At 29.8% G+C, this 26553-nt stretch overlaps 1 protein-coding gene across 1 annotated transcript in view; it reads left to right on the top strand.

Annotated features, from left to right (window-relative positions):
- LOC113380477 (SCY1-like protein 2) overlaps positions 1–26553 on the top strand; it is a 159604-nt gene that overhangs the window by 70381 nt on the left and 62670 nt on the right. Inside the window, exons 2-3 of the mRNA XM_026619709.1 lie at positions 3841–4065; positions 6117–6263. Coding sequence (XP_026475494.1) covers positions 3841–4065; positions 6117–6263 — 372 coding nt within the window. The remainder of the gene's footprint in view (positions 1–3840; positions 4066–6116; positions 6264–26553) is intronic.

Genomic DNA, 26553 nt, shown 5'->3' with positions numbered 1-26553 from the left:
ATATTTTGTCGTAACTAAAAATACACATAATGTTTGGAGGGAAAATGAAGGGTAATTTTGAATATCACCACGTACCACCGACGGGGAAGGAGTTCAGGCGTTTTTGAGCAAACTTCGATGAAAGTTTTAATTTTGACAAATACCAAAAAAGCCATACTAATTTTTGCAAATTTTGACGAATTTTCAAAATTAAACGCCTTGTAGGTCCGTAATATTTTAGTATGATCTAGAAGACCATGATATATATCAACAAAAAAAAATATGAAAACAGTCAAAAAAAATGTTCAAAATCTTTATTACAAGAAAACGGCCCGACCGATCTTTACCAAAATCTAATCAGGTCGATTTCCAAACGTATATGTTTTAAATTACTTATTCGAGCTATCTGTGCTTATTGCTTTAATATAATATATGTGATAATGTTATATATGCTATATATAATAATCGTGAGTATAAACAAAAGCCAAGTTGAATATTTAAATAAATTTTTAAATTACAATGTAAGTCATTTAGTATACTCTCATTTTAAATACATTGTTTCGTTCCCTTTTAACCGATTATGAGATTTTCTCCCGAAGCAAATTTAGTTCTATATGAGCTTTATATTATTCTCCGAGTTTATTTTCGGTGATAAAATCAACATTTCATAAAGATTTTATATAAAGATATACCTTTATGCAGAACTCTTTCTCTTCAAAGGATGATTCTGCTTCTCTGTTGATTATTATCACCACGTCTGAAGGAATAATAACTTTTAGAGAAGTTTTCAAATAAATTTCCATAAAGATGGGAGATATGAATTTATTGGCGACGTGCAATTTTTCCGCGGTCGGAATAAAACTTTTGTGTGTGTGTATGTAGGTGGATTTATTTGGTTCTCAAATTAAAATGACTTGAAAAAGTTTAAATTTAAAAATAGATAATTAACAAAGGTAGATATATAGATGAATTTAACTAACTTCTGCAGACGCGTTTGAATAATTGTTGCAGTTGTTTTAATGCAGATAATTGGAAATATTTTAATTTATTTAATTCGACAAAATCATGTTTGAAATTAATGATGTGTAGTTTATAATTATGAAATACGTTGTTTCCAATGCGTACATTAAATTTAATATAAATAATTAAATGTAAACAGATCAGTATTGATGAACTAATTTCCTAAAGGCTTAATACTATAATCAAAGTACCTTATATTTTTAATACGTTGAATTTGGATTATAATTTAAAATTTTGCGATTGTTCTGAAAGAATAGTTCAATTTTTTTAAAAAGTGATGAATAAGCTTCAATAAAAATAATTTTTGAAAAAAAAAATTCAAAACTCTAATTTATTTTCGACGTTTTCAAAAAAAAATTTAAATTTAAATTTTTGGTAAGAAAAGTTTCAGCAATTTTGTTCAGAACAAATTTCACTTATGATCTATTAATCAAAAATCTAATTTTTCGTAAGCACCAATTTCATCATAACCGTGAGATTCATTACATGCATTTTTTCGTATTTTTTTTTACCGCCGATGTGAGTTTTTATTACCCGGTTTGATTCTGTAAATTTTTTCAAGAAATTTCACTTTTTGAGTTGTCAGAAATGAAACATAAAATATTTATTTATATAAAACGCCGTACATTATCATAAATTATTCAAGACAAAACCACGGAATCGGGTGTGGTATCAAAGCATTTCATTCTCATGTAACATTCATAATATACCTTTTACATCTGGAGCACTCTTTAACCTTATTCCGTACGCGGCTTTGAACAAAACAACCGTTTGTGGATTACTCGGTATTCAAATGATTCTGTAGGTTTTGTTACACGGCATTACAGTATTAAGTGCACTTCTTATGTGAGAAAACCTATGCTCGGAAAATGTTTTTGTAAATGTTAGTTTTTAGGCAACGAATTCAGAGAGATGGATCTTGGAGCGCGCGTTGGTTCTGAAAATATGTTTGAGATGTAGGCGGAAGGTAGGTCCGATTAAAGTCGGACGATAGAAAAGTTGAATTTTTAACCATGTTATTTTTGTATTTCCTATTATGAGATAAATAGCCGCAAAATATATAAATCACCGTATAACAAATTGACAATTTTTATCGGAATTTTTAAAATGATATACTTATTAAAATTTATAAATTTTAATAAATTTATTAACAAAATTATTATAAATTTATAAATAAATGTTATGCTTCTTACATACTTGTATATAATACACAAAATGTTTTAGGAAAAAAAAGTATATAACATTCATGGTTGACGATTTGCGGTTCTAGAAAAATCTTTTGATTGGTCTTACAAACATCGTTTAAAATAAAATGCTTTTTGATATTTTATTATGTAATAGAAAGTAATTACACATTATTTTATGAATTGTGTTTACTGTGACGAAAATGTGGAACCAGAGTATCAATCTCTCTAACATTTGGTGGCAGCGGAGAGATCAGTTAGACCTTTATGTGCTAGTATAACTTTCAAATCACTATATAATTTATCGATTTTTCGCCAAATATATGAGACGTTTTTGGACTATTATTCCCCCTAACATATGGTGGCAGCGGCGGGATCAGTTCACTCTTTATGAGCCGATTTTACTTTAAGACCACTACCTGATTTATCGATTTTTCAATAATTATATATATTGCTTTTTTGAGATTATTAATCTCCTTAACGTTTGGTGGCAGCAAAGGAATTAGTTAACCCTTTATGGACCAGTGTAACTTTTAGATAACTATCCACTTCATCGATTTTTTACTAAAAATATATGGATTTTTTCAGATTATGAATCACCCTTAATATTTGGTGGCAGCGGAGGGAATGGTTAGCTCTTTATGTGCCTGTATAACTTTCATATCACTATCGAATTTATCGTTTTTTTACCAATAATATATGTATTTTTTGAGATTATCAATCTCCCTAACATTTGGTGGCAGTGGAGAGATTAGTAAGCTCTTTATGGACCAGTGTAACTTTTAGATAACTATCCACTTCATCGATTTTTTACCAAAAATATATCGATTTTTTTAGATTATGAATCACCCTTAATATTTGGTGGCAGCGGAAGGAATGGTTAGCTCTTTATGTGCCAGTATAACTTCCATATCACTATTCATGTATTTTTTTGAGATTATCAATTTCCCAAATATTTGGTAAACGAAAAGATTAGTTAGCTCTTTAAGATCTAGTATAACTTTATCATTTGTTTACCAAACAGATATGGTTTAATATCTTTAATTTTCTTTATATTTGGTGGCAGCGGAGGGTTAAGTTAGCTTTTTATGTGCCAGTATAACTTCAAGATCACTATACAATTTATCGATTTTTCAAAAAATATATACTGCTTTTTTTGAAAGACAATGCATAAATCATAATTCTTAAAAATTGTAAAAACAACCAATATCAATATAAGGTTGTCAAATATCTCCCTTCCGCCTTTTTGTATTATAAACCAAGAGCAAAAAAGCGGAAGGGAGATATTTGACAACCTAATATTTTTAGGCCGTTCAGCCTGAAACAACATTTTCAGGTGTTAACAAAACAGTAATGCGTAAACAGTAGGCCGCTTGAAAAGTAGGCCGATTTGAAAAACATATAATACAATAAAACTGTTTGAACTGATTTTACTTTATTTCATGCATAGAATCATAATTACTGATTTTTTATTTTTCCAAGTTTTTTGGTTCAAAACAAAAATTTGGCTCATGGTGGGACTCTAATGGTTTAAATACTGTATGCCAGATGCATCTTTATTTATTGCCGATTAAAACTATACATTACTATGCCTAATTCTGTGTGCGTGAGCTTTTTCCTACGTACCTTGTAATTTTTATCGATCTTTTATTTTCAGGAATGTTCAGTGTTTGTGTTCGAAAAACGTTGTGCGGAAAAGCTGCACAAGCCAAAACGCAAAGAGACCGTGTCGGAGGTGCTTCGAGGGTCCGTGCGAAAGCTCGAGCGCTTTCGCCACCCAAAAATGCTTCAGGTGCTCCACACGGTCGAGGAATGCGCAGACACCCTTGCTTTTGCCACAGAACCCGTGTACGCAAGCCTTGCTAATATACTGGCCTACCAGGTAAAAATGATAATCGATTGATAATATTAATTATTGCTGTAATCGCATGATGACCTACTTGTGAGGAAGTCTTTATATAAAAATGAACTTTAGGTACTGAAAGCTCGTTAACACTTAACGTTACGCGGTTATATGAAGCTGATCCTTTACATGCTTCAGAAAATTCCAAATGTTTTACTACTATTATAAAATTTCTAACAAAAATAATTGATTTAGTGAAGTTTTATTGTAGTTATAATGCTTTAAATCATGTTGATCAAGTTTCCTCGAAAACTGCTTTAAAACAATGTTAGACAAATCGTCGGTTAAAATAATATAGAGTACGTACTTTTAATTACAATAAATGTACTAACACATATACACGTAAATACAATAAAATTTGAGTATAAAATATCAAATAGTATATGCAAGTATGTTCAGGTGATAAGGGCAAAAATTATTATAATTGTAATTGAAATAAATATATTAAAAATGTCTTATTTAACAATTATGCATTAATGCCTTATTGAGTTATTCGACAATTACATCAATTATACTATAATTTTGATTTTTTTTAATTTTAACTTTTATTGATAACAATCAGAACATTATTTACATTCTATGAATTTTATTTATTTATTTATTTATTTGGCAGCAATTAAATGTAATTATGCATAGTAATTACCTTAGTGGGTAATTAGTATTAGGTACAATTTACAGGATCAAGCCCATAATTTTTTACGTCTTTTTAATTCTGGTGTAAAAAAAATTTAAAAAATTGACACCTGTTTTATTATAATCATCCATTATTGTCAATAAAAAATCAACCAATATTTTATGATAAAACAGAGAAGTACAAAAATAATAGATAAAAAATAAGCAACAAAGTGACAATATCACAATCTGCAGTTTTTTATTCTTTTAAATATTTTTGGAACTAACCATGCCAAAATTTGTTTGTATTATATTTGAACCAATAATGGATTTTTTAAGCGATTTTATGATCTTACATTGTCAGAATATACAATTAAAAATTAAAAATTAAAATTAATTAAATTAAATTAAAAAATAATTAGTTCATATAATAAAAATATACATACGAAATTCACAGAGAACTGAAGGCCAAGACATGTATTATTCAATATTTACTGATATCAAGAACTTTATTAGATTACTATTGAAATAAAGTTTTCTCAAAACAGTTCTCAAACAAGCTCAAAGTTTGACGAATAAATTATAACCTACAAGATTGTTGATGCAAATATTACTAGAGTCATTAAATTAAATTGAATTTGATATTATTGACATTATTTGTGTTAATTTACATATTAAGTAATCTATATAGATCCTAAATAATATAATTTAAAATTGACCATATTTCGTAACATTTTTGTTTTAATTTTTTTTAAATTTTGAATATACCTTAAATGAAACACTAGGCTTCACACATTAGAGTGAATTTTAGATAATTATTTCTTTTTTTATTTCTTCTATTATTATTATTATTATAATTTTTTTGCGATTCCTCTCGTTTGAGTTACAATAGCTTATAAATTTAAATTGTATCTTGATTGCTATTTTAATAAATAAATAAAGAAAAAAAATATGTTGATTATCAAAAATAGTACACAAAAGTAAAATAATTTTGGATTGTTCGAATGACGTATTCAGCTCTTATTCTAACAATTACTGATATTATTAGATTCAGCTAATAGAATAAATATAGAGAACAGTTCAGAATAATAGATAAAAAAATACAGTAATTATTAAGAATAACCTCAAGATTCTTCATTCTGGTAATATTTTCAAAGACTAAACGTCTTATTATGAAAATTATGAGTTTATTAAAATTTTCAACACTAATTAAATGAAGGAATATGAAAATTTTAATCGTGAAAATATATATATATTATAACAATAACTAATCCACGATTATAATGTGGTACAAAAAGCAAGCCAAGCGTTTATCTAAGGGGTTCTACACATTTTCACTACTTTGTATTGTTATAATTTCAAGTAGTTTAGTATTATATATATATAATATATGTGTGTGTATTTTGAATTTTTTTTAGGAAGGTGGTGGATGTTCCGCCCCTGGACCTCCTAGTACCGGAGCCTCTCAACAATCTCCAGTTCAACAAGGGGGCACCATACCTCGGGCTCCACATGCTAGGGAATATCACTTTTTGGATATGGAACTCAAGTACGGTCTACTTCAGGTAAGGATAATACTTTGAAATTGAAAACTTTAAATATTCTGATTCCATCGAGTATACACTTTCAAAGAAAGCAAACAAATTTGAAGATCATAGAGAAAGAAAACACCTGAGATTGTAACAGTATTACAATTATGATTCTGTATCAAATTGTATAAGGGGTTATAACGTTTGTTATGATATATTCAGCAGAAATTAAATTAATATATTACACAGCTTTAACAATACCTAAAACAAATATTATTCTCGCAACTCTAAACAATTCAAACATAAATAAGATTAAGCGATCATACCGCACAGTTAAATTAATAACAAACACAAATATCGGTCGGGTGATGTTCTGGGAACGTTTCAGCTCGCTCGTGGAAAGTTAAGGAAAACTTTCGGAAAACAGTAATATAGTGATTTCAGCAGAACGTCCGAAAATGTTGAACTTATAAACTCGTTATTTGCACATAAATATATAACTAGGATAAAATTCCGAGTTGGCAGACGTACTTGGTAAGGAGTAACTAAAATTCATGTATTAGCTCGACATATTGATTAGTTTGTATATATATATATATGAAATTTTTCTGTACGGGTGTATGATTTGATACCTCTCCTAATCGCTTATTCGGATTTTAATATATATTTTTAGAGTTTGTCAAAGGAAATTTTTAAGATTTAATGAACGATAAAACTATCGTAACATTGTAGAAATAAATGGTAAAAAATACAAAAAACCAGTCATCATTGTTTGATATTGAAAACATTTGAACTTATCTGCTAGAAATGTCAATTCATTTAAAATTTGAATTTAGCTAAAATTATGAGCCTAGATAATATTAGAATATAATATTCAAGAAAAAGTCCACATTTATATTGGCGAAAAGCAGCTGAGATGTGCTAAAAATTAAAATAAGATAAGATGTAGCTAACAGTATATGTTTGGCAGATGGAATTATATAATTCAGTTTAATAAATATCGCAATATGTCCAAAACTGCGTATACATTATTCTATTAATCTTATGCACCTCGCATTTTGGTTCATTTCACTAAATTATTTAACAACACAAAAAATATTTCTGATTATTGAGTGTCAAAAATTTATTTGTTCGGCATTGGATATATAATATTTAGCAAGTTGAACTTAGATTGATGAGTGCTCAGACAAACTACACTTTACAAATAAATTCACCTAAGATTTGAACATGAACAATAATGTTTATTAAATTATTAGTAAGATAAATGTACTTTCGAAATTAATAAAAATTATAGTCTAAATTATTGAAGCAATTATGTTAAAATCAAGTATGATATTGTTTTTTTTTTACTGCAGATTCTATATTATTTGTTTCTGATTTTTTTATACTGCTTATGCTTAGACCATAAATGAATCACAAAGGCAGTACATCAAATAGAAAATTGTTAAGTATAGGAAATAATATTAAAAAAATTGGAACTTAAATTGTAGACGTGGATACAAGACAACGTCTGTCGGGTCTTCTAGAATATATATATATATATATATATATATATATATATATATATATATATATAGGTTGTCAAATATCTCCCTTCCGCCAACTTGTATTATAAACCAAGAGCAAAAAAGCGAAAGGGAGATATTGATTGATATATATATATATATATATATATATACATATTCATGGATTTAAATTATTCATGCGTCCAGATTTACATAAAATTCATCAGAACCAATGAATGTTTCAGAACGTGCAAATAAATTTTGTTGGTTTGTATACACATGTGCAACAACTAGCAAAACAAATTTGTTGAATTGAATTGTGTTAGAACTCAATTTAACTTTTTTATGATTGCAATTATATAAATTTAAATTATATTAATATTGTTTATTGGAATATTTTATTACATTTACGGTTTAAAATTTATATATTTGTTATCCAAAAATAATGGCACTTATTTTATTTATTCAGCAAAATCAGAAAATTGGCTTAATTAGCGTTATACTTATCTGTCTAAATTTCAGTTGTACATATATTTTTCGGAATTGTGAATTTTTATACAATCACTTGGAATATAACTATAATTTCTACATAATAAAAATCTTATTAAATTATAGTGCCAATTCTCTGACAAAATACACTCTGTAAAAATGCTATGTATTTGCTGTCCAGTCAGGCGATTTAGATATTTAGATATCTTTTGTCATTTCTACAAAATGTTCAGCAGTTCTAACATAAACAACTTAAATTATCTTTCACTATTTTAAATCTTCATTATTTTTTTATATCATACAATATCCACAGAAGTTTTATGTTCACCCTCCTACCACATATCTCTATTTCGTAATAGCCATTTCATTAATATTTTTTCAACCCGCTTCCATTTAGAAAATGTGTTCTTCAATAGATTTTAGTTCTTATTTTTTTACTTTTCGAAAAAGAGTGAGATTTACTTCAAGAACTATTTACATACGAATTTAGAACCATTTAAGCCCCTGGGTGGCAAAAATGTCCATATTAAGGACCACCCTTCTTTAGATTAGACACAAGGGTTATATATATATATATATATATATATATATATATAACCCTTGTGTCTAAATAATCACGTGTGCCCAACATATAGTATCTGTAAAAGCATATATCACACCCCCATTAACACGCCACCCGAAAGCAAACCAAAAGTAGTATTCTATTTCGGTGCATGTTTTCGTCTAATAAATTTTAATCAATTTGCACAACAATACAACCTATTATACACCTAATCTCGTTAGTGGTAATGGCTTTCCGAGACAAGAATCGTTCTTGGCTGCCCCCGAAGAGAAGAAGTCCACAAGAGACTCTACCATCCCCTAAATAAAGGAAGTAAATAACAATGGAGAAATCATTCGTCGTTTTCTATACGTATGCTTTTCGTTTGGAACAGATAAGCATCTTACGCTCATTAAATGTACGTGGCTTTCAAGGGACTGACAATGGATTGTCGATTTTTTGATGAACAACTAATTTGGTATTAATTGCAAAGAATCGAGTGTTTTATTTTGGTGAATTTTCCAAGAAAACGAACACAAAAATAGCCATAAATAGTTGTAGGTTTTTATTAGTTTTATGAAGGACTGTATGTGACTTTTATGTAGGTACAATTTATGAAAAATAAAATAACATAAGTAAAAAAAACTAAAAGAAATCATAAGGGTAGCCAACCTCAATAATTGATAAATGCACTAATGAATAAAGGGGTATCTGTAATAATTTATTAGTAGCATTATATCGGCAATATAATTGATTTCTCTATTGATTTCATTCGTTTCGTTAAGTTTATCTCGAGCTCAGCACAAAAACCGAATTAGCGAGCTCGATCGGCGGCAAATAGCCGTCACTAATCGCCCAATAAGACCCTTAGACAAGTCCTAAGACTCCGTCTAAAAGCCGGCTATCTCGCCTTACCCGCAAAACGTTTACATTGGCTCCGGGGAAGGTCCGGAATCTACACGGGTACGGGATGTGTGTAGATCATTGCGGATTTAATATTCCGATTTTAACATGGGTACTACACGAAGGTATTTGATGGATATATATATATATATATATATATATATATATATATATATCTTATATATAAAAATGGAGCTCCCTTTCAAATGTCCGAATAAAACTCGAAAACGGCTGAATCGATTTGGCCAGTCTTAGTCTTGAAAAATTCGTGCCAATCCAGAGAATGTCCAAAAGGTAAGAAATTATTTCAAATCCGCGTAGAAACTTTACATTTTTAATTTGAAATTTTTTTGTAGAAGCGTAATTTAAATAGAACAATGGACGGTGGCAATTTCGTGAAATGTCAAACGCTTTTGTCAGATGATGTTCAATTACGTTTAATAGGATGTTTTACGCGAATATTATTTTTTTGTGATAAATTTGTAGTAAGTAGTTTTGTTTGTAGTTTTATTTATATACAAAAACGTTAGTAAACGCGCCCCAAGTGTTACTAGAGACTCAAAATATAAACTGTTTTGATATGTTAATATGAAAATGCATTTTTGGCATATTTTTCTCAAACACGGTGCTCTGAAAGATCTTATTTGTATAATTATATGCTCATTGGTATTTATAAAACATTTTCTAGGTTATATTATTTTTTATTTATGTTATTTAAATTCAGAACCTAAATTTGGTATCGATCAAATGGACCTTTTGTCGAATAACATTTTTCCAGTTATAATTTCCCAGAATTTATCGCAGAATAGATAGTAATATATGAAGGTCCGGGGTTAAAAAGGCCAACCACCGATTTGTCAAAAATCAGTAAAGTTAAGCATTGTTTAACAACAATATTTGAAAGTAGAGGAGAAAAGATGTATAGCCAGCTACCAGCTTGATTTGAAAACGGTAATCTTTGAAATGGGGAAGATAAACGGTAATATTTGAGAATCCATAATAAAAGTATTTTCTTCCGTTGGTAGTTTTTAAGCATCAGTTAAAAATGTAATTATTTTGTAAAATACCTTTAAAACTATAATAAGATTTTAAATCTTTTTGCCACCTGCCCGTTTCAAGTTACCCCGCCTACAGGGTAAAAAGGTCTAGATAACAAATTTTTGAAAGACGGCAAAAAAGCACATTTCTACAATGATGAAGTAGAAGGCAGTTTATTGAACTCAGATAATTGTTCGTTTGATATGTGTTATTTGCTGTGATATAATTGTTATGGTTTTCACAATATAGTTTACATTTGCTCAAAGTCAAATTGGACCTTTGTGCCTCGCCCTGCTCTACATATATACTTTATATTATATTTACTTTTTTTCACCGAATGTTACTTGAAACTTTTCAAAAAGCAGGTAAAAAAAGAAATACTTTTTTGAATTTTAAATATTTATTTTCTATCTCTCCTCGCAAAAATTTGAAAATTTTATGAAAAACAATATGAAAAACTTGAAACGTAATCAATTAGTCGAAAGACCAAAAAAGACATGGATGGTTTATACTATTTCCTATTGAAAGTGTATAAATCTTCCAGTTTGATTGATTGTATTGACAAAATATAGATAAACCAATGGGGTTTATTGTTTTTATAATACTTCATTGTATATAGCATTCAAACAACACATCCTTATACACTTAAAGTATTAATATTTTTGATTCTCTAGAAATTGTCTAGAATATACCTTATTTAGCAAAACAACGTTTGCCGGGTCAGCTGGTATATATATATATATATATATATATATATTATGTTAAATGTTAAATATGAACAATACAACACTCCGGATTTTAAAACATACTTTATTCGGTTATAGAACATATAGGAGTTCTGATTGCTGTTCAAACAATAAAACTAGCTGTAAGTGGAATTCTGTCTTAAGGCAATTAAGGCATCGTGCCTTAAGGCACATTGCTGAAACTTCCCGTACCAAAAATTATTATTTTTTTAAAAACGATTACCATTTTTGAAAAAAATATACTTTGAAAAGATAAGATTTTTGAGAAACTATAAATTGGACAAAAAATTACTTTTTTTTAAAAAAAAAAATTTTTTTAAAAAACAATTTTTTTTTGAAATTTTTTTCTTTTTAACTTCCCGTAGGGTAAGTTATAGTAATCGCAAAAAAATCGAAAATGAAAATTTTTATATATCTTTACGTTTTAGAGGTTTCTGAACATTTTGGCATACCTTAGAAAAAATGGATGTATGTGTGTGTGTGTGTATGTGTGTGTGTATGTATGTATGTATGTGTGTGTATGTATGTGCGGATACAAATTTTCGTCGACGATTTCGGGAACACGGATCAACCGATTTGAATAATTCAAAAAACATTCGATCCGTATTGATAAGGAGACGTGCTGATTAGTTTTTGGCAAAGGCAGGTCAAGCCGTTCCGAAGATACGGAGCAAAAAGTTCCGAAAAGGGTAACTTAGTTTTTAAGAGAACGGAGCGTCCGATTTTAATAATTCAAAAAACATTTTATTTGTATTGACAAGATGAACAATCGATACAACTTTCATGAAGGTAGGTCCAGCGGTTTCGGAGATATAGAGGAAAAAGTAAAAAAATGAGCCATTTGGCGGTCAAAAATGATCATTAGACATATGCACATCAAATTATCAGACATTTTATAGAGATTTTAATAATAAGTATACATTTTGTTAACATTCCTATCGGTTCCGTACCAATGCTTATGCGTTAGACAGCGACGCGGCGCTTACGCGCTTTATATTTTGTCCCTATGTAGTTAAAGCAGTACGATTGCTCTGAAAAAAAAGTTCAGATCTTTCACAATATGTCAAAATAAAGAAAAAAAAATTTTTTTCAAAAAAAAAAAATCTTTTAAAAAAAAAATTTTTTTTTTAAATTTTTTTTTTTCAAAAAAAACTAATTTTTTGTCCAATTTATAGTTTCTCAGAAATCTTATTTTTTCAAAGTAATTTTTTTTCAAAAATGTTAATCGTTTAAAAAAAAAAAAAAATTTTGGTACGGGAAGTTCCAGCAATTTGCCTTAAGGCACGATGCCCTAATTGCCTTAAGACAGAATTCCACTTACAGCTAGTTGAAAAAAATTTTTTTTCTTTATTTTGACATATTGTGGAAGATCTGAACTTTCTTTTCAAAGCAATCGTACTGCTTTAACTGCATAGGGACAAAATATAAAGCGCGTAAGCGCCGCGTCGCTGCTAACGCATAAGCATTGGTACGGAACCCATAGAAATGTTAACAAAATGTATACTGATTGTTAAAATCTCTATAAAATATCTGATAATTTGATGTGCATATGTCTAATAATCATTTTTGACCGCCAAATGGCTCATTTTTTTTACTTTTTCCTCCATATCTCCGAAACCGCTAGACTTACCTTCATGAAAATTTTACCGATTCTTCATCTTGTCAATACAAGTGAAATGTTTCTGGACTTATTCAAATCGGACACTCCGTTCTCTTAAAAACTGAGTTTCTGTTTTCGGCACTTTTTGCCCCGTATCTTCGGAACGGCTAGACCTGCCTTCGCCAAAAACTAATCAGCACGTCTCCTTATCAATACGAATCGAATGTTTTTTGAATTATTCAAATCGGTTGATCCGTGTTCCCGAAATCGTCGACGAAAATTTGTATCCGCACATACATACACACACATACATACATACATACATACATACACACATACATACATACATACATACATACATACACACACACACACATACATCCATTTTTTCTAAGGTATGCCAAAATGTTCAGAAACCTTTGAAACGTGAAGTTTTATAAAAATTTTCATTTTTGATTTTTTTGCGATTACTATAACTTTCCCTGCGGGAAGTTAAAAAAATATATAGACTTCCGATTATCCGGAATTCCGATTATCCGGACATCCGATTATCCGGACATCCGATTATCCGGACATCCGATTATCCGGACATCCGATTATCCGGACATCCGATTATCCGGACATCCGATTATCCGGACATCCGATTATCCGGACATCCGATTATCCGGACATCCGATTATCCGGACATCCGATTATCCGGACATCCGATTATCCGGACATCCGATTATCCGGACATCCGATTATCCGGACATCCGATTATCCGGACATCCGATTATCCGGACATCCGATTATCCGGACATCCGATTATCCGGACATCCGATTATCCGGACATCCGATTATCCGGACATCCGATTATCCGGACATCCGATTATCCGGACATCCGATTATCCGGACATCCGATTATCCGGACATCCGATTATCCGGACATCCGATTATCCGGACATCCGATTATCCGGACATCCGATTATCCGGACATCCGATTATCCGGACATCCGATTATCCGGACATCCGATTATCCGGACATCCGATTATCCGGACATCCGATTATCCGGACATCCGATTATCCGGACATCCGATTATCCGGACATCCGATTATCCGGACATCCGATTATCCGGACATCCGATTATCCGGACATCCGATTATCCGGACATCCGATTATCCGGACATCCGATTATCCGGACATCCGATTATCCGGACATCCGATTATCCGGACATCCGATTATCCGGACATCCGATTATCCGGACATCCGATTATCCGGACATCCGATTATCCGGACATCCGATTATCCGGACATCCGATTATCCGGACATCCGATTATCCGGACATCCGATTATCCGGACATCCGATTATCCGGACATCCGATTATCCGGACATCCGATTATCCGGACATCCGATTATCCGGACATCCGATTATCCGGACATCCGATTATCCGGACATCCGATTATCCGGACATCCGATTATCCGGACATCCGATTATCCGGACATCCGATTATCCGGACATCCGATTATCCGGACATCCGATTATCCGGACATCCGATTATCCGGACATCCGATTATCCGGACATCCGATTATCCGGACATCCGATTATCCGGACATCCGATTATCCGGACATCCGATTATCCGGACATCCGATTATCCGGACATCCGATTATCCGGACATCCGATTATCCGGACATCCGATTATCCGGACATCCGATTATCCGGACCTCCGATTATCCGGACCTCCGATTATCCGGACCTCCGATTATCCGGACCTCCGATTATCCGGACCTCCGATTATCCGGACCTCCGATTATCCGGACCTCCGATTATCCGGACCTCCGATTATCCGGACCTCCGATTATCCGGACCTCCGATTATCCGGACCTCCGATTATCCGGACCTCCGATTATCCGGACCTCCGATTATCCGGACCTCCGATTATCCGGACCTCCGATTATCCGGACCTCCGATTATCCGGACCTCCGATTATCCGGACCTCCGATTATCCGGACCTCCGATTATCCGGACCTCCGATTATCCGGACCTCCGATTATCCGGACTTCGGATTATCCGGACTTCGGATTATCCGGACTTCGGATTATCCGGACTTCGGATTATCCGGAGTTCGGATTATCCGGACTTCGGATTATCCGGACTTCGGATTATCCGGACTTCGGATTATCCGGACTTCGGATCATCCGGACTTCGGATCATCCGGACTTCGGATCATCCGGACTTCGGATCATCCGGACTTCGGATCATCCGGACTTCGGATCATCCGGACTTCGGATCATCCGGACTTCGGATCATCCGGACTTCGGATCATCCGGACTTCGGATCATCCGGACTTCGGATCATCCGGACTTCGGATCATCCGGACTTCGGATCATCCGGACTTCGGATCATCCGGACTTCGGATCATCCGGACTTCGGATCATCCGGACTTCGGATTATCCGGACTTCGGATTATCCGGACTTTGGATTATCCGGACTTCGGATTATTCCGGAATGTTATTCAAATTCAGAACCTAAATTTGGTATCGATTAAATGGACCTTTTGTCGAATAACATTTTTCCAGTTATTCGGACTCGGATTGAATTATACGATGTTTTCTATAGGAAGTGAATTAAACTTGCAGTTTGATTGTATTGACAAAATATAGACAAACTAATGAAGTTTATTGTTTTTATAATACTTCATTGTATATAGCATTCAAACAACACATCCTTATACACTTAAAGTATTAATATTTTTGATTCTCTAGAAATTGTCTAGAATATACCTTATTTAGCAAAACAACGTTTGCCGGGTCAGCTAGTATATATATATATATATATATATATATATATAAATAAATTGAATAGTCTTGAATTTGATGTTGACATAATATTTTTAATTTGAGTTTAGAAGTCGGGCGTTACATAAATAAAAATAGTATGATAGTTTTTAGAAATTTATTTAAAGTCTATACGTTTCGGGTAGCATCTCAGACTTCATTCAATGGCAATCATTATAACTATAAAAATTAGAACTAAATATAAAATATGTAAGAAATTTCATAGAAAAACAATAATAATAATAATAATAATAATAATATTAATAAAACACTTACAATTTTGTATCATAATAAAACATATCAAAACATTACTAATCCATGGTAGTATGTGGACCGTGGTAAAATATGTTTTTTAACATCACAGATAATAAAACACACGATTAAACATGAATAACTTTTCCGAAACTATGTATTTACTATTTGGAGTCTAATATAGAAATGTCACGTTTTTGCTTGAAGCAGTTCCACTTAAATTTTGTGTGTTCAAATTTTACGAAACATTTTAAAAGCTATGGGATCTTGTCATTTTATAAGAAATTTTGACAAGCTATTTAGGAACCACGTGTTTGTTTCGTTCAGGGCCGTGTTGTAGAATCGTTTGTTTATGACCCTATCGTTAAGCAATTGTAAAAACAACCCCTTAGCGAATCCTCTTTTAATTACGTTCTCTTCAAAATGTAAAATTCTTGGCTTGAAAAAATCTATATTAAGATTTAAATTATTAATATGCTCGGTTAACATAGTCTTGAATTGTTTGGGATTTTTTGAGTTATTTTTACGTTGATGAAGGCGCTTACTGAGGTTTTGGATAGTTTCTTCGATATTAAAAAGTTCACAAGTAAAGTAATTAATCTGATAAACTAAGTTTCTGAGGCGATCAGAATTAAACTTAGATTTATATATATATATATATATATATATATATATACACTAGCTCACCCGGCAAACGTTTTGCCATAAAAATATTTCAAGTACAAATTGTTTAGTATAAAAATGTGTGAGTGAAAGGAGCTGCTGACAAAAACTATATGAATAGTTTACCCACTGCAAAGCACATCACATGAATTATATGACGACCGCTTAGTATGACGAGATTTCGGCGTTCCTTCGATGTCATATTAAGCGGATTCTACTGTATATATTTTTGTACTTCATAATGTACATTTTCAAAAATTGTATACCAGATTCTAAATATCCAAACTGCTCAAAAGTATTATATTGGGCATAAAATATAAAACATTACAGAAAAGTTTTGCACTTAATTTGAAGTTGCTTAAAAAATACTTTTTTATGTGATTATAGTAAAAATATAAAATAAATCCTAAGCATTTATTTTTATGTTTCCATATATCACATACTCTATACAAGTTATTATGTGTACACACAAAAAGAATAATTTATCAATCTAGTCGTCTGGTGTTCGTATTAAAGACGTATATTAATCTATGTTAGGTATATTAATCCTGGTTTAGAAGTCTCTCCCATGGGCTTAAGATGTAACAAGAATAATTTCAGATTTAGTTGGACCAGACACAGCAATAAACAATGCTTAATATTTTATGATTCTGTACGTACATGCGAGCTTTGTGTTCTGCTGGGAAAAGCGCAGCTTTTACGAGAAACCATTGAAATGCGGTGAGATTTACGATTTACAAGTTTAAAATAATTTATAACACGTTTTTGTTGATACTTAAAAATCGCTAAGCAAAAATTCTATAATTGGGTAGTGTTCTTGGAACTACCACTTAACAACAATATAAAATTATTCTAAGAGCATAATTTCACTTTCACACTTTCGAATTTAAGAAAATTCTAGAAATGATTTCAATGAATAAGTTCAATAAAAATGTGTAAATTAGTATGAAAATTCAATTCAGTAACATGTCCCAATAGTTATATAAATTTTACCATAGAACTTTTACGTGCAACATTATTTTCCCAAAGCTCCCAAAAGTGCAAGAAAGCCATAACAAATAAAATACAGTCTTTTGTCGAAGTGCATACAATTTCCTTGACAAAAGAAAGGCATAAAATATGTCTTATTTTTATTTTTCATCATGCAACCGTATATACTCCATTGTAGAAACTACAATGCAAGGAATATTATGGTAAGATGAATAGGTAATGAATACATTTCAGTGCTCAGAAACAACCATTCATCGATAATGTACTGAAATCAGGGATTGGTAATAGAAATTAAATTGCACACAAATTATTCGACCGATAAAATGTCGAGATTTAATACAAGAGTCAGAAAATTTACTGAATTCAGGACTGGCATCCTTAATCCTCAATACTCAATACTCTTGACACATCTAAATACTCCAAATAAAAAAAAATAAAAGAATGGATGAATAAAACTAATGAAGTTTAGTAACACTATTATAAATTTGCATTTAGTACGTTTAAGTAGGTTTAAATTTTGTGAAGAAGAAAAACTGATACTTTACTAGCTAGTAAACTTCTTGTTTAAGAAAGGATTCTACATTTTTGTGGAAGTGCCTGATGCATGATAAAATTCTAAATACTATATTTATATATGACAGTTTCCAAGCCTTCTTAGTACGTCTGCACCATGTTCTCCTTCCCTTTAATACATCAATACGACACAAGTTCCATTTGATCGACATTTTCCGATGACTATTATACTCCTTGCACAATAGAAACTAGAATTTGACATAGAATATAGTTATCATAGATGTCTATATTCAATTCCTATTCAATTCATTCACAGCCTCAGAAAATCCTGATAGACATTTGATATGCATTATTAAAATATCATAATAGATTTTTTAAAGATCAGTATCTATTTCTCCCAAGACTGGGGAAAAAGAAAAAAAATTGGTGCGTTGTGAAAAAAGTGAAACAAATATATATATATATATATATATATATATATATATATATATTATGTTTCACTTTTTTCATCTCCCTATCAATAAGTAACGATAGCTTTTTGAATTTTCTACGCCCGAAATCGTCCACGAAAATTTGTGTCCACACATACACACACCATTTGAGGTATGCCAAAATGATCAGAAACCTCTAAAACGTGAAGATATGCAAAAAATTTCATTTTTGATTTTTGGCCCATTACTCTAACCTGCCCTAGAAGTTAAAATTTGAAATGATTTTCATAGAAAAATTTCTGTTACACTTTGTATTGATTTTTTTTATAATTGAACAATATAGAATCAAGCTTTGTATTAGTATTTTTGTAGAATTTGTTGGCAATGTTTTCCCGCAAATATTAGATTTTGAATCCACAAACCAATAATTCTCTTGTATTCTATCTACAATTGAATATTCTGGCCACGTATTTTTGCTAACGACCACGACCACGTATATTGGACTTGAATTTTGCATTTATTTATACCAAATAAAAGTAGATGCGAGTATTCCAAAGTATGTTGAAACTTTACTGGAAATTTCTCTGATTAAAATATGTCTCTAATAATAAACTTTAATTATAGTTTCTAAGAATAAATTGCGGTTCCTGAAACCACATAAATCTTGAAGAACATCGTTTTCCTGCACGCTAATGATAGCTTTTCTTCCAGTGTAAGAAATTAGAGAGTTGCACAAAACTGTCTCTGATTAAACAAAGATAACCACAGAATTCAGTAGAATATATTTTAGTTTGATCAAATTATTGCGAGTAATTTTAGATGTATCATTCACCAAAAGTTGCAAAATTGTGGTTGGTTTTCAAACTTTTGAAATGCACTTTGCTTTGTACAATAACTGCAATGTGAATATGTTGCTATAATAACTTGGTATGGAAATGCAAACAAAGTTTTGATTTGTGGAATAAATAAATGAAACACTAGATTAATATGTATATATATATATATATATATATATATATATATGTTTTTAAGAGAACAGAGTAACCAATTTTAATAATTCAAAAACCGATTCGTGAATATGGGTAGAAGTGGTGATTAGATTTTTGCAAAGGTAGGTCCAACCGTTTTGGAGATACAGTGCTAAATGTGCAAAAAATGGCATTTTTGAGAAACTTAGCCTATGATTTGAATTATTTAAAAAATTTTCTGCTGATTTTTTTAAATTTATTTTTTAATTTTAATAAAATTTTATTTTTTGAATACTGAAAAATAAGTCAAATTTCAATTCTAATTCTAACTTCAGTTCTAAACATCACTTATATATAATACTTCAAATAATTATAATAAACTATTTGAAAGCATTTAATATTCCTCGAATATTTCATTAAGGTACGGGAAGTTCCAACAATTTACCTTAAGGCATGATGCTATACACCACTAGTTTTTTTCAAATTTCATTTTTTGATTATGGAATTGCATTCAATGATCAAGTGTTTAGGAAAAATTGAGGAGAATTATATATGATGTAAAATAATTTCTGTGATATCTAACTTTCTTAAAAATTGTATGGTAAAAATTACCATAATTAATTATTTATAATTGTTTCGAGAAATCAAATTGATAAAAAATGTACGTTTGGTTCTAAATCTGTTTTATTTTCTTTATTTTAATCACAAAACCAATGATGTTCAGGAGAAACTCAACCAGCAACTATCGTTAAGGATGCTTTTAGTAAATTCAAAAATAATTTTGTGAGGAATTATATATTATTTAAGCAGTAGTAAATATCAATTACTTCAAAAAATATATAATCACATTCAAAAGGCATAACCTCTGGGTTGCTTTCTATAACATATTCTTAATCTTACTTAAAGCTCTTCTTAATCTTAAAGTAAAGAAAAACAATTATACAGTAAACTTGTGCTGAAAAATAAAAACAAACTTCGAGTACTATGGTAACCAGACATACTTTAGTAATCTAAAGTAAATATATTCTTACAATTATTACATATCCTAGCAATTCCTTGAATTGCTTGATATTTCGAACAAAATTCATTAAAAAATCGGTCCATGAGGAATTATATAATCAGTCGCCAGAAGAAATTCAACTTAGGTCGACATAAGATATAATTTATATATATATATATATATATATATACACATACAATTAATTTTATCCCATCAGTCTCCATGACCCACACGTGAATGCTAAGAGGATTCCACTATTATTCCAACTATAATGATATATTCGCATCGTACCTGTGCATACGCTCGTGTGATTTCCTGGTTAAATGTATAAAAAAATTAAAAACATTTCAGCAGCATTCGTTACGAACGATAAAAAACAGATTTATTCAAAACAGCTGTATAATTCACGAGATTTCCCTAGAATTTTCTCCATTTTTCTCGAATTTCCCGTTTGAAGCACCGGTAAGAGAAATAAATCCATCTCAGAGACCTGGTACCTTTTGTGAAACCTTTTAGACATTCCTTAAAAATTCACACCGTAATAAATATTTAATATTGAAATTTCTCCACGTTGAAAAGTAATTGAGTTTGATGTCAAGGTAAAAAATATTTGTAATATATTTTTAATTAGTTGTGAAAATTATTTTTGTACGACGCTCTTACATTTGTTAAATTAAGAATAATTTTGACATTGATACTCATTATAGCATTATAACTTTTTACAAAAATTTTTATTTGAAGTTAACAACGTGGTCAAAGTTTTAAATTAAAATAACTTTATTAGTGAATTTTATATTTTATTTATTTTATATTGTATATACTTATAAGCTTCATTCTTTTACCTCACATTTAATGTATTAAAATTAATGAATTCGAACTTTATACATGAATATATGCTTAAAAACTATACACACGTATATAAGTTTATGTAGAACTATTTTTAACTTACAATGGCTTTCAAAATACTTCAAAACTTTAATAGAGGAAAGTCACCAAATATGAAATAGTATTATAAATTTATTTATAAATTTCTTAATATCTTATACTGATACCAACCATAATTTTTTTCTAATTTTAAAACACTAAATATAAAAGTCATTTAACCTTTTCATAGACATTTGAACCATTTAATCTAAAAATAAATTTATCTTCTGTAGAGTTTCCGCCATCAGACATGAAACTAATCGATCGATTTGTTACTTTATACGTTTTTTAAAATGTTGAATTAAATATTGGCAGCTTTTACGAGAGCATGGCAATAAAAATATTTCATTGTGGTTGCCAAAGAAAATTGTTTTTAATTTCCAATGTTTGCAAAATATATTAAATTCTTAATGCGACAGATGCTGGGAAATAAATTTAAAAGGGGTTATATAACAAACATTTATAACCAAATTTTAAAAGTCTAGGTTGTAATTTGTGGTTTTAGTAAAAGACTTATATCTGCCTGAAGATTTCATGTGTATTCATAGTTTGGTTGTTCAGAAAGTAATTGATTCGTTCTTCCATGGGATATTTTAATTATTTTTCTTACACAGAAGTTCATATCTTGGATGTATCATGAATATATTTTTTTCTAAATTTCTTGGTATAGCAAAAGTTGCTTCTAGTTGATTCTTTTAACACAATCCTTGTCTTGATGCAATTTTTCTTTTTTATGAATGCAAATTACTAAATAATTTTCAGTCCAACAAAAAATACGAATATTATTAACTTTGCGTAGGGTAAGTTATTGTAATCGTCCAAAAATCGAAAATGAAATTTTTTACATATCTTTACGTTTGAGAGGTTCCGAATATTTTGTCATATTTTAGAAATATTGGATGTGTGTATGTATGTGTTGATATAATTTTGTTCCCGTTTTCTGAAAAATGAATCAACCAATTTGAATTATACAAGAAGCTTTCGATTCTTATGGATAAGAAGACGTGCTGATTAGTTTTTGGCAAAGGTTGGTCCAGCCGTTTTGGAGATAAGGACTAAAATGAGCAGAAAATGAAATTTAAGTTTTTGAGAGAACGAAACATCTGATTTGAATGATTCAGGAAACATTACACGTGTAATAAAGATTGAATTGAATTTTTGCATACGCGGGTCCGACGATTTTGGAGAACCAAAAAAAAATGGCTATCGAAAATCAGATATTTTCGACAGTATGGATCAACAAACATGAATAGGTATCAAATACTTTCAAGAAATTTCAATAAAAAAAAATACAAAAATTTCTAAGTTTTCGAAATATATTATCGTCTTCAGAAAAAAAATGTTTTTTTTCAATGTTCATATTAATTTTAATTATTAATAATATTTAATAATTTTTTCAAAAAAATCCAACAAAATTTAAAATCACAAACGAGTCTATTTTTCTTTTCTGAACTTTTAAGTTCCAACATTTTGCCTTAAGACACGATGCCATGCACCACTAGTTCAAAATTAATATTAGCAAAATTAATAGATTTTTCTCTATACTCTTGCATAAGTTTGATATCTTCTTTTCCACTTTGCAGATTTAAATTCTTCCAAAACTTTTCCACGCAATTGACAAATATCCCAACGTTTTCAGGGATTTTGTCAAGCGATCTTCCAAAAACTAATTATGATTTTCGTGTAATGCAAACAGAAAACGAGGCTTGTTGGAAATCAAAATAAGCTGTGATTTCTCGGTTCGATAATTAAACACATCAAACTTTGCCTGTTTACTTTGCATTAATGAACGCGGGAGCAGGCACACCTTCGCGAAATATAATTGTAAATGGATTATGTTGTATTTGATTGTCAATTATGATGGAATATATATATATATATATATATATATATATATATTTTGATGAGTTATTTAGAATCGGGCAGTAACACCAAGTAAAGAAAAAAACTAAAGTAGTTTTTAAATACTTTATTTATCCATACGTTTCGGTCTTCATCGAGACCGTCATTCAGTGGAAAAAGAATTAATTATACAAAAATACACTACACTATTACACTGTGATAACCAGGCTATTAATAATTGGAACATTTAAACTAATTAATTTTTTAGACAATTTTTGCTTACATTCTAGTGTGTACAAATTGACTAACGTCTAAAAACTGAATGACGGTCTCGATGAAGACCGAAACGTATGGATAAATGAAGTATTTAAAAACTACTTTAGTTTTTTTCTTTACTTGGTGTTACTGCCCGATTCTAAATAACTCATCAAAATATATATCAACACCAAACTCACATATTTCAAAAATATATATATATATATATATATATATATACTCAGATGATTGAAATAGGGAAATAGAGGTTGCAGAAATAATAAATTTGTGTGAAATAATAGTCCATAACCACTGAGCTCAAAAAGTGTATACCGACATAGGTATCTAACATTATCAAGAAATTTTAATACTATCAATAAAAAAATAACAAAATGTCGAAGTTTTCAGCATTCACTTCCACAAACGCGTGTGATCATAATACGATTAAATTACGATTAAATAAAAACATTTAACAAATAAAAATATCAATCAAATTTTTATTTTCCTTAACTTAATTTTTATACCTAATTATGTTTTAATTCAAAATACCCCAAGGTTAAATTTCTTCTGCTAATTTTTTCGTCAAACGTGGGCGTGTATATGAATTTATTTTTGTATAATACGGCTTCTCAGTAATGTCACGTTCAAATAAAATACCAATAAGCTGACTTTTAATTCAATACTAATTGTAATTGCCGGAAGAGGCAAAACCCGAGTGATGTTCAGTTTCCCTTGACTTTCTCTCGGAATGAAGGCCGGGAGACGGTTAGGCGGCGCCCTAATTTCTATTCTTTTGCTTCTGATACTGTTTTGTCCGAATTGTAAATGTTTTTGTCGAAGTGATCGAATGGAATTTATTTTTAGTTTGTGTAGATGTGATTTTTCATTTTCTCTTTACGTTTATAACGATAAAACAATATTTTTTTGTTCACTACTATATTTACAACTGTCCAGTTAAGACCATTTAGTATATTTGTGGAATTTACGATTGTCAGCGAGATATTGTATGCTATACTGACATGTTAGAAAAACAACTTAATAGCTATTTTTTCATTCGTTATTAATAATATCAACAATATTTTAATGATAATATAAACTTAACTATTTTCTTTATAAATAATGTCTTATAAATTATAACTAATTTATTTAAATCTTCATCAGAAAAATTGTTGACTTAAATCAATTGGCGTTGACATAACACATATATTACACGCTTACTTTTTAGTAATAATTTCATTTTAGAATAATTGTAAAATATTGCTATAACCACAAGTGTTTGAATTAAAAAGAGTAGTATACACTACTATCCTCATACCATACGTTTTGGCATTTTTTGTTATTATCACTAAGATTACCGAATTGTAAGCACTTTTTACTTTTTATAATTTTTCAATCTCAATTGTTTTAGTTTTTAAATTTTATTTTTGCTTTCCAATAAATGAAAGCTAGGAAAGATAGTAGCTAGCTAGGAAAGCTACATTATAGTAAATATTGTTTAGCTATAAAAAATAGCTCAAGAAAATTTTAGTATGATAGTAAATATTATTCAGCTACAAAAAGTAGCCCAAAAAATTCTTAGAATAATAGTAAATATTGTTTAGGTATGAAAATATCTCTAAAGTTGTTTTAGAGACTACTGAAAAGTACTTTAGAGTACTAAATGTAGTACACATTTATATGTACTACATTTATATTTATAAGTAAAAATGAAATTTGTTTGAATTACGCATTAAAAACATTCATTATAAAGAAAATTAATTCCAAAATTTAAGAATAATATTTTTAGACAACCCGTGATAAAATTAAATTGTTGTTTGACGTAAAATTTTGGATTTTCTTTAAAAAAATCCAAATCAATGGAAAACATTTATTGTTGTAGTCAATAGAGAGATTTAAAAATTTATTGCATTACTGAAATAACTATTGCGAAATAAGATTTTGTGGTGAGAGGGTGAAGATTTATGGCTATGTACTTTTTATTTTGTCATATAAACAAATAAAACAAAAAATAATGGTCCAAGAATGAAAAAAAAAATTGACGGTAGGCAATCCTTGTCACTATAAAAAATAGATGACGTACGATTATACAATTTCATAAAAATCAGTGTAATATCATTCGAGAATTTAATATATATATATATATATATATATATATATAAATATATTCATTTATAGATATTTATATCTCGAGTAGGAATAAAGCTCTCCACCGTACAAATGTAGAAGAATCAACCCACGTGTTGACTACGAGGCAATTCCATTATTATTTGTTTGGAAAATAGGATTCTTCGTAGAGATGTTTGTTATAAAATTCTATTTATGGCTTGTTGAATACATCATTATTTGCTACATTAAATAAATGATCAAGATATAGACAAGACATTACATTAATGCAAAATTTTAAAAAAAGTATATCATTTGTATACTTTCAAAAATATAATTATTTTTTTGTTATAATTTATTTTTGTTAATCAAGACTAAAAATATATTTATGTGGTAAATATTTTTCTCAGTTGCTCTGTTATTTTAATTATAAATAATTTGATTATCGTCATGTAATAATGAAGTATTCAATATCAATACTGAATTGTATACATTTTTTAATTTATCCTAAAGAGTATTCTATTTGTAAATACTTAAATATTAAACAAAACATTTTTTGATGGATGTTTATAATAGGAAAATATCGTTTTTATAATAGGAAAATTTATATCCATTAGACTTCCTACTTGTATTTTGATTTAAAAACATATCTCGGAATATTGGGCAATTTACGTACATCAATATTTATACAAGCATATCATGTTGATTCAAAGGTTGCATGTTTTCTTATTTTTCGATGA

This window comes from Ctenocephalides felis, unplaced genomic scaffold (genome assembly GCF_003426905.1).
Source record: "Ctenocephalides felis isolate EL2017-DRISC unplaced genomic scaffold, ASM342690v1 CF-g0.4_SCAFFOLD_00845, whole genome shotgun sequence".
In the NCBI taxonomy this organism is placed as follows: Eukaryota; Metazoa; Arthropoda; class Insecta; order Siphonaptera; family Pulicidae; genus Ctenocephalides; species Ctenocephalides felis.
This window is presented reverse-complemented; position numbering and strand designations above follow the sequence as displayed.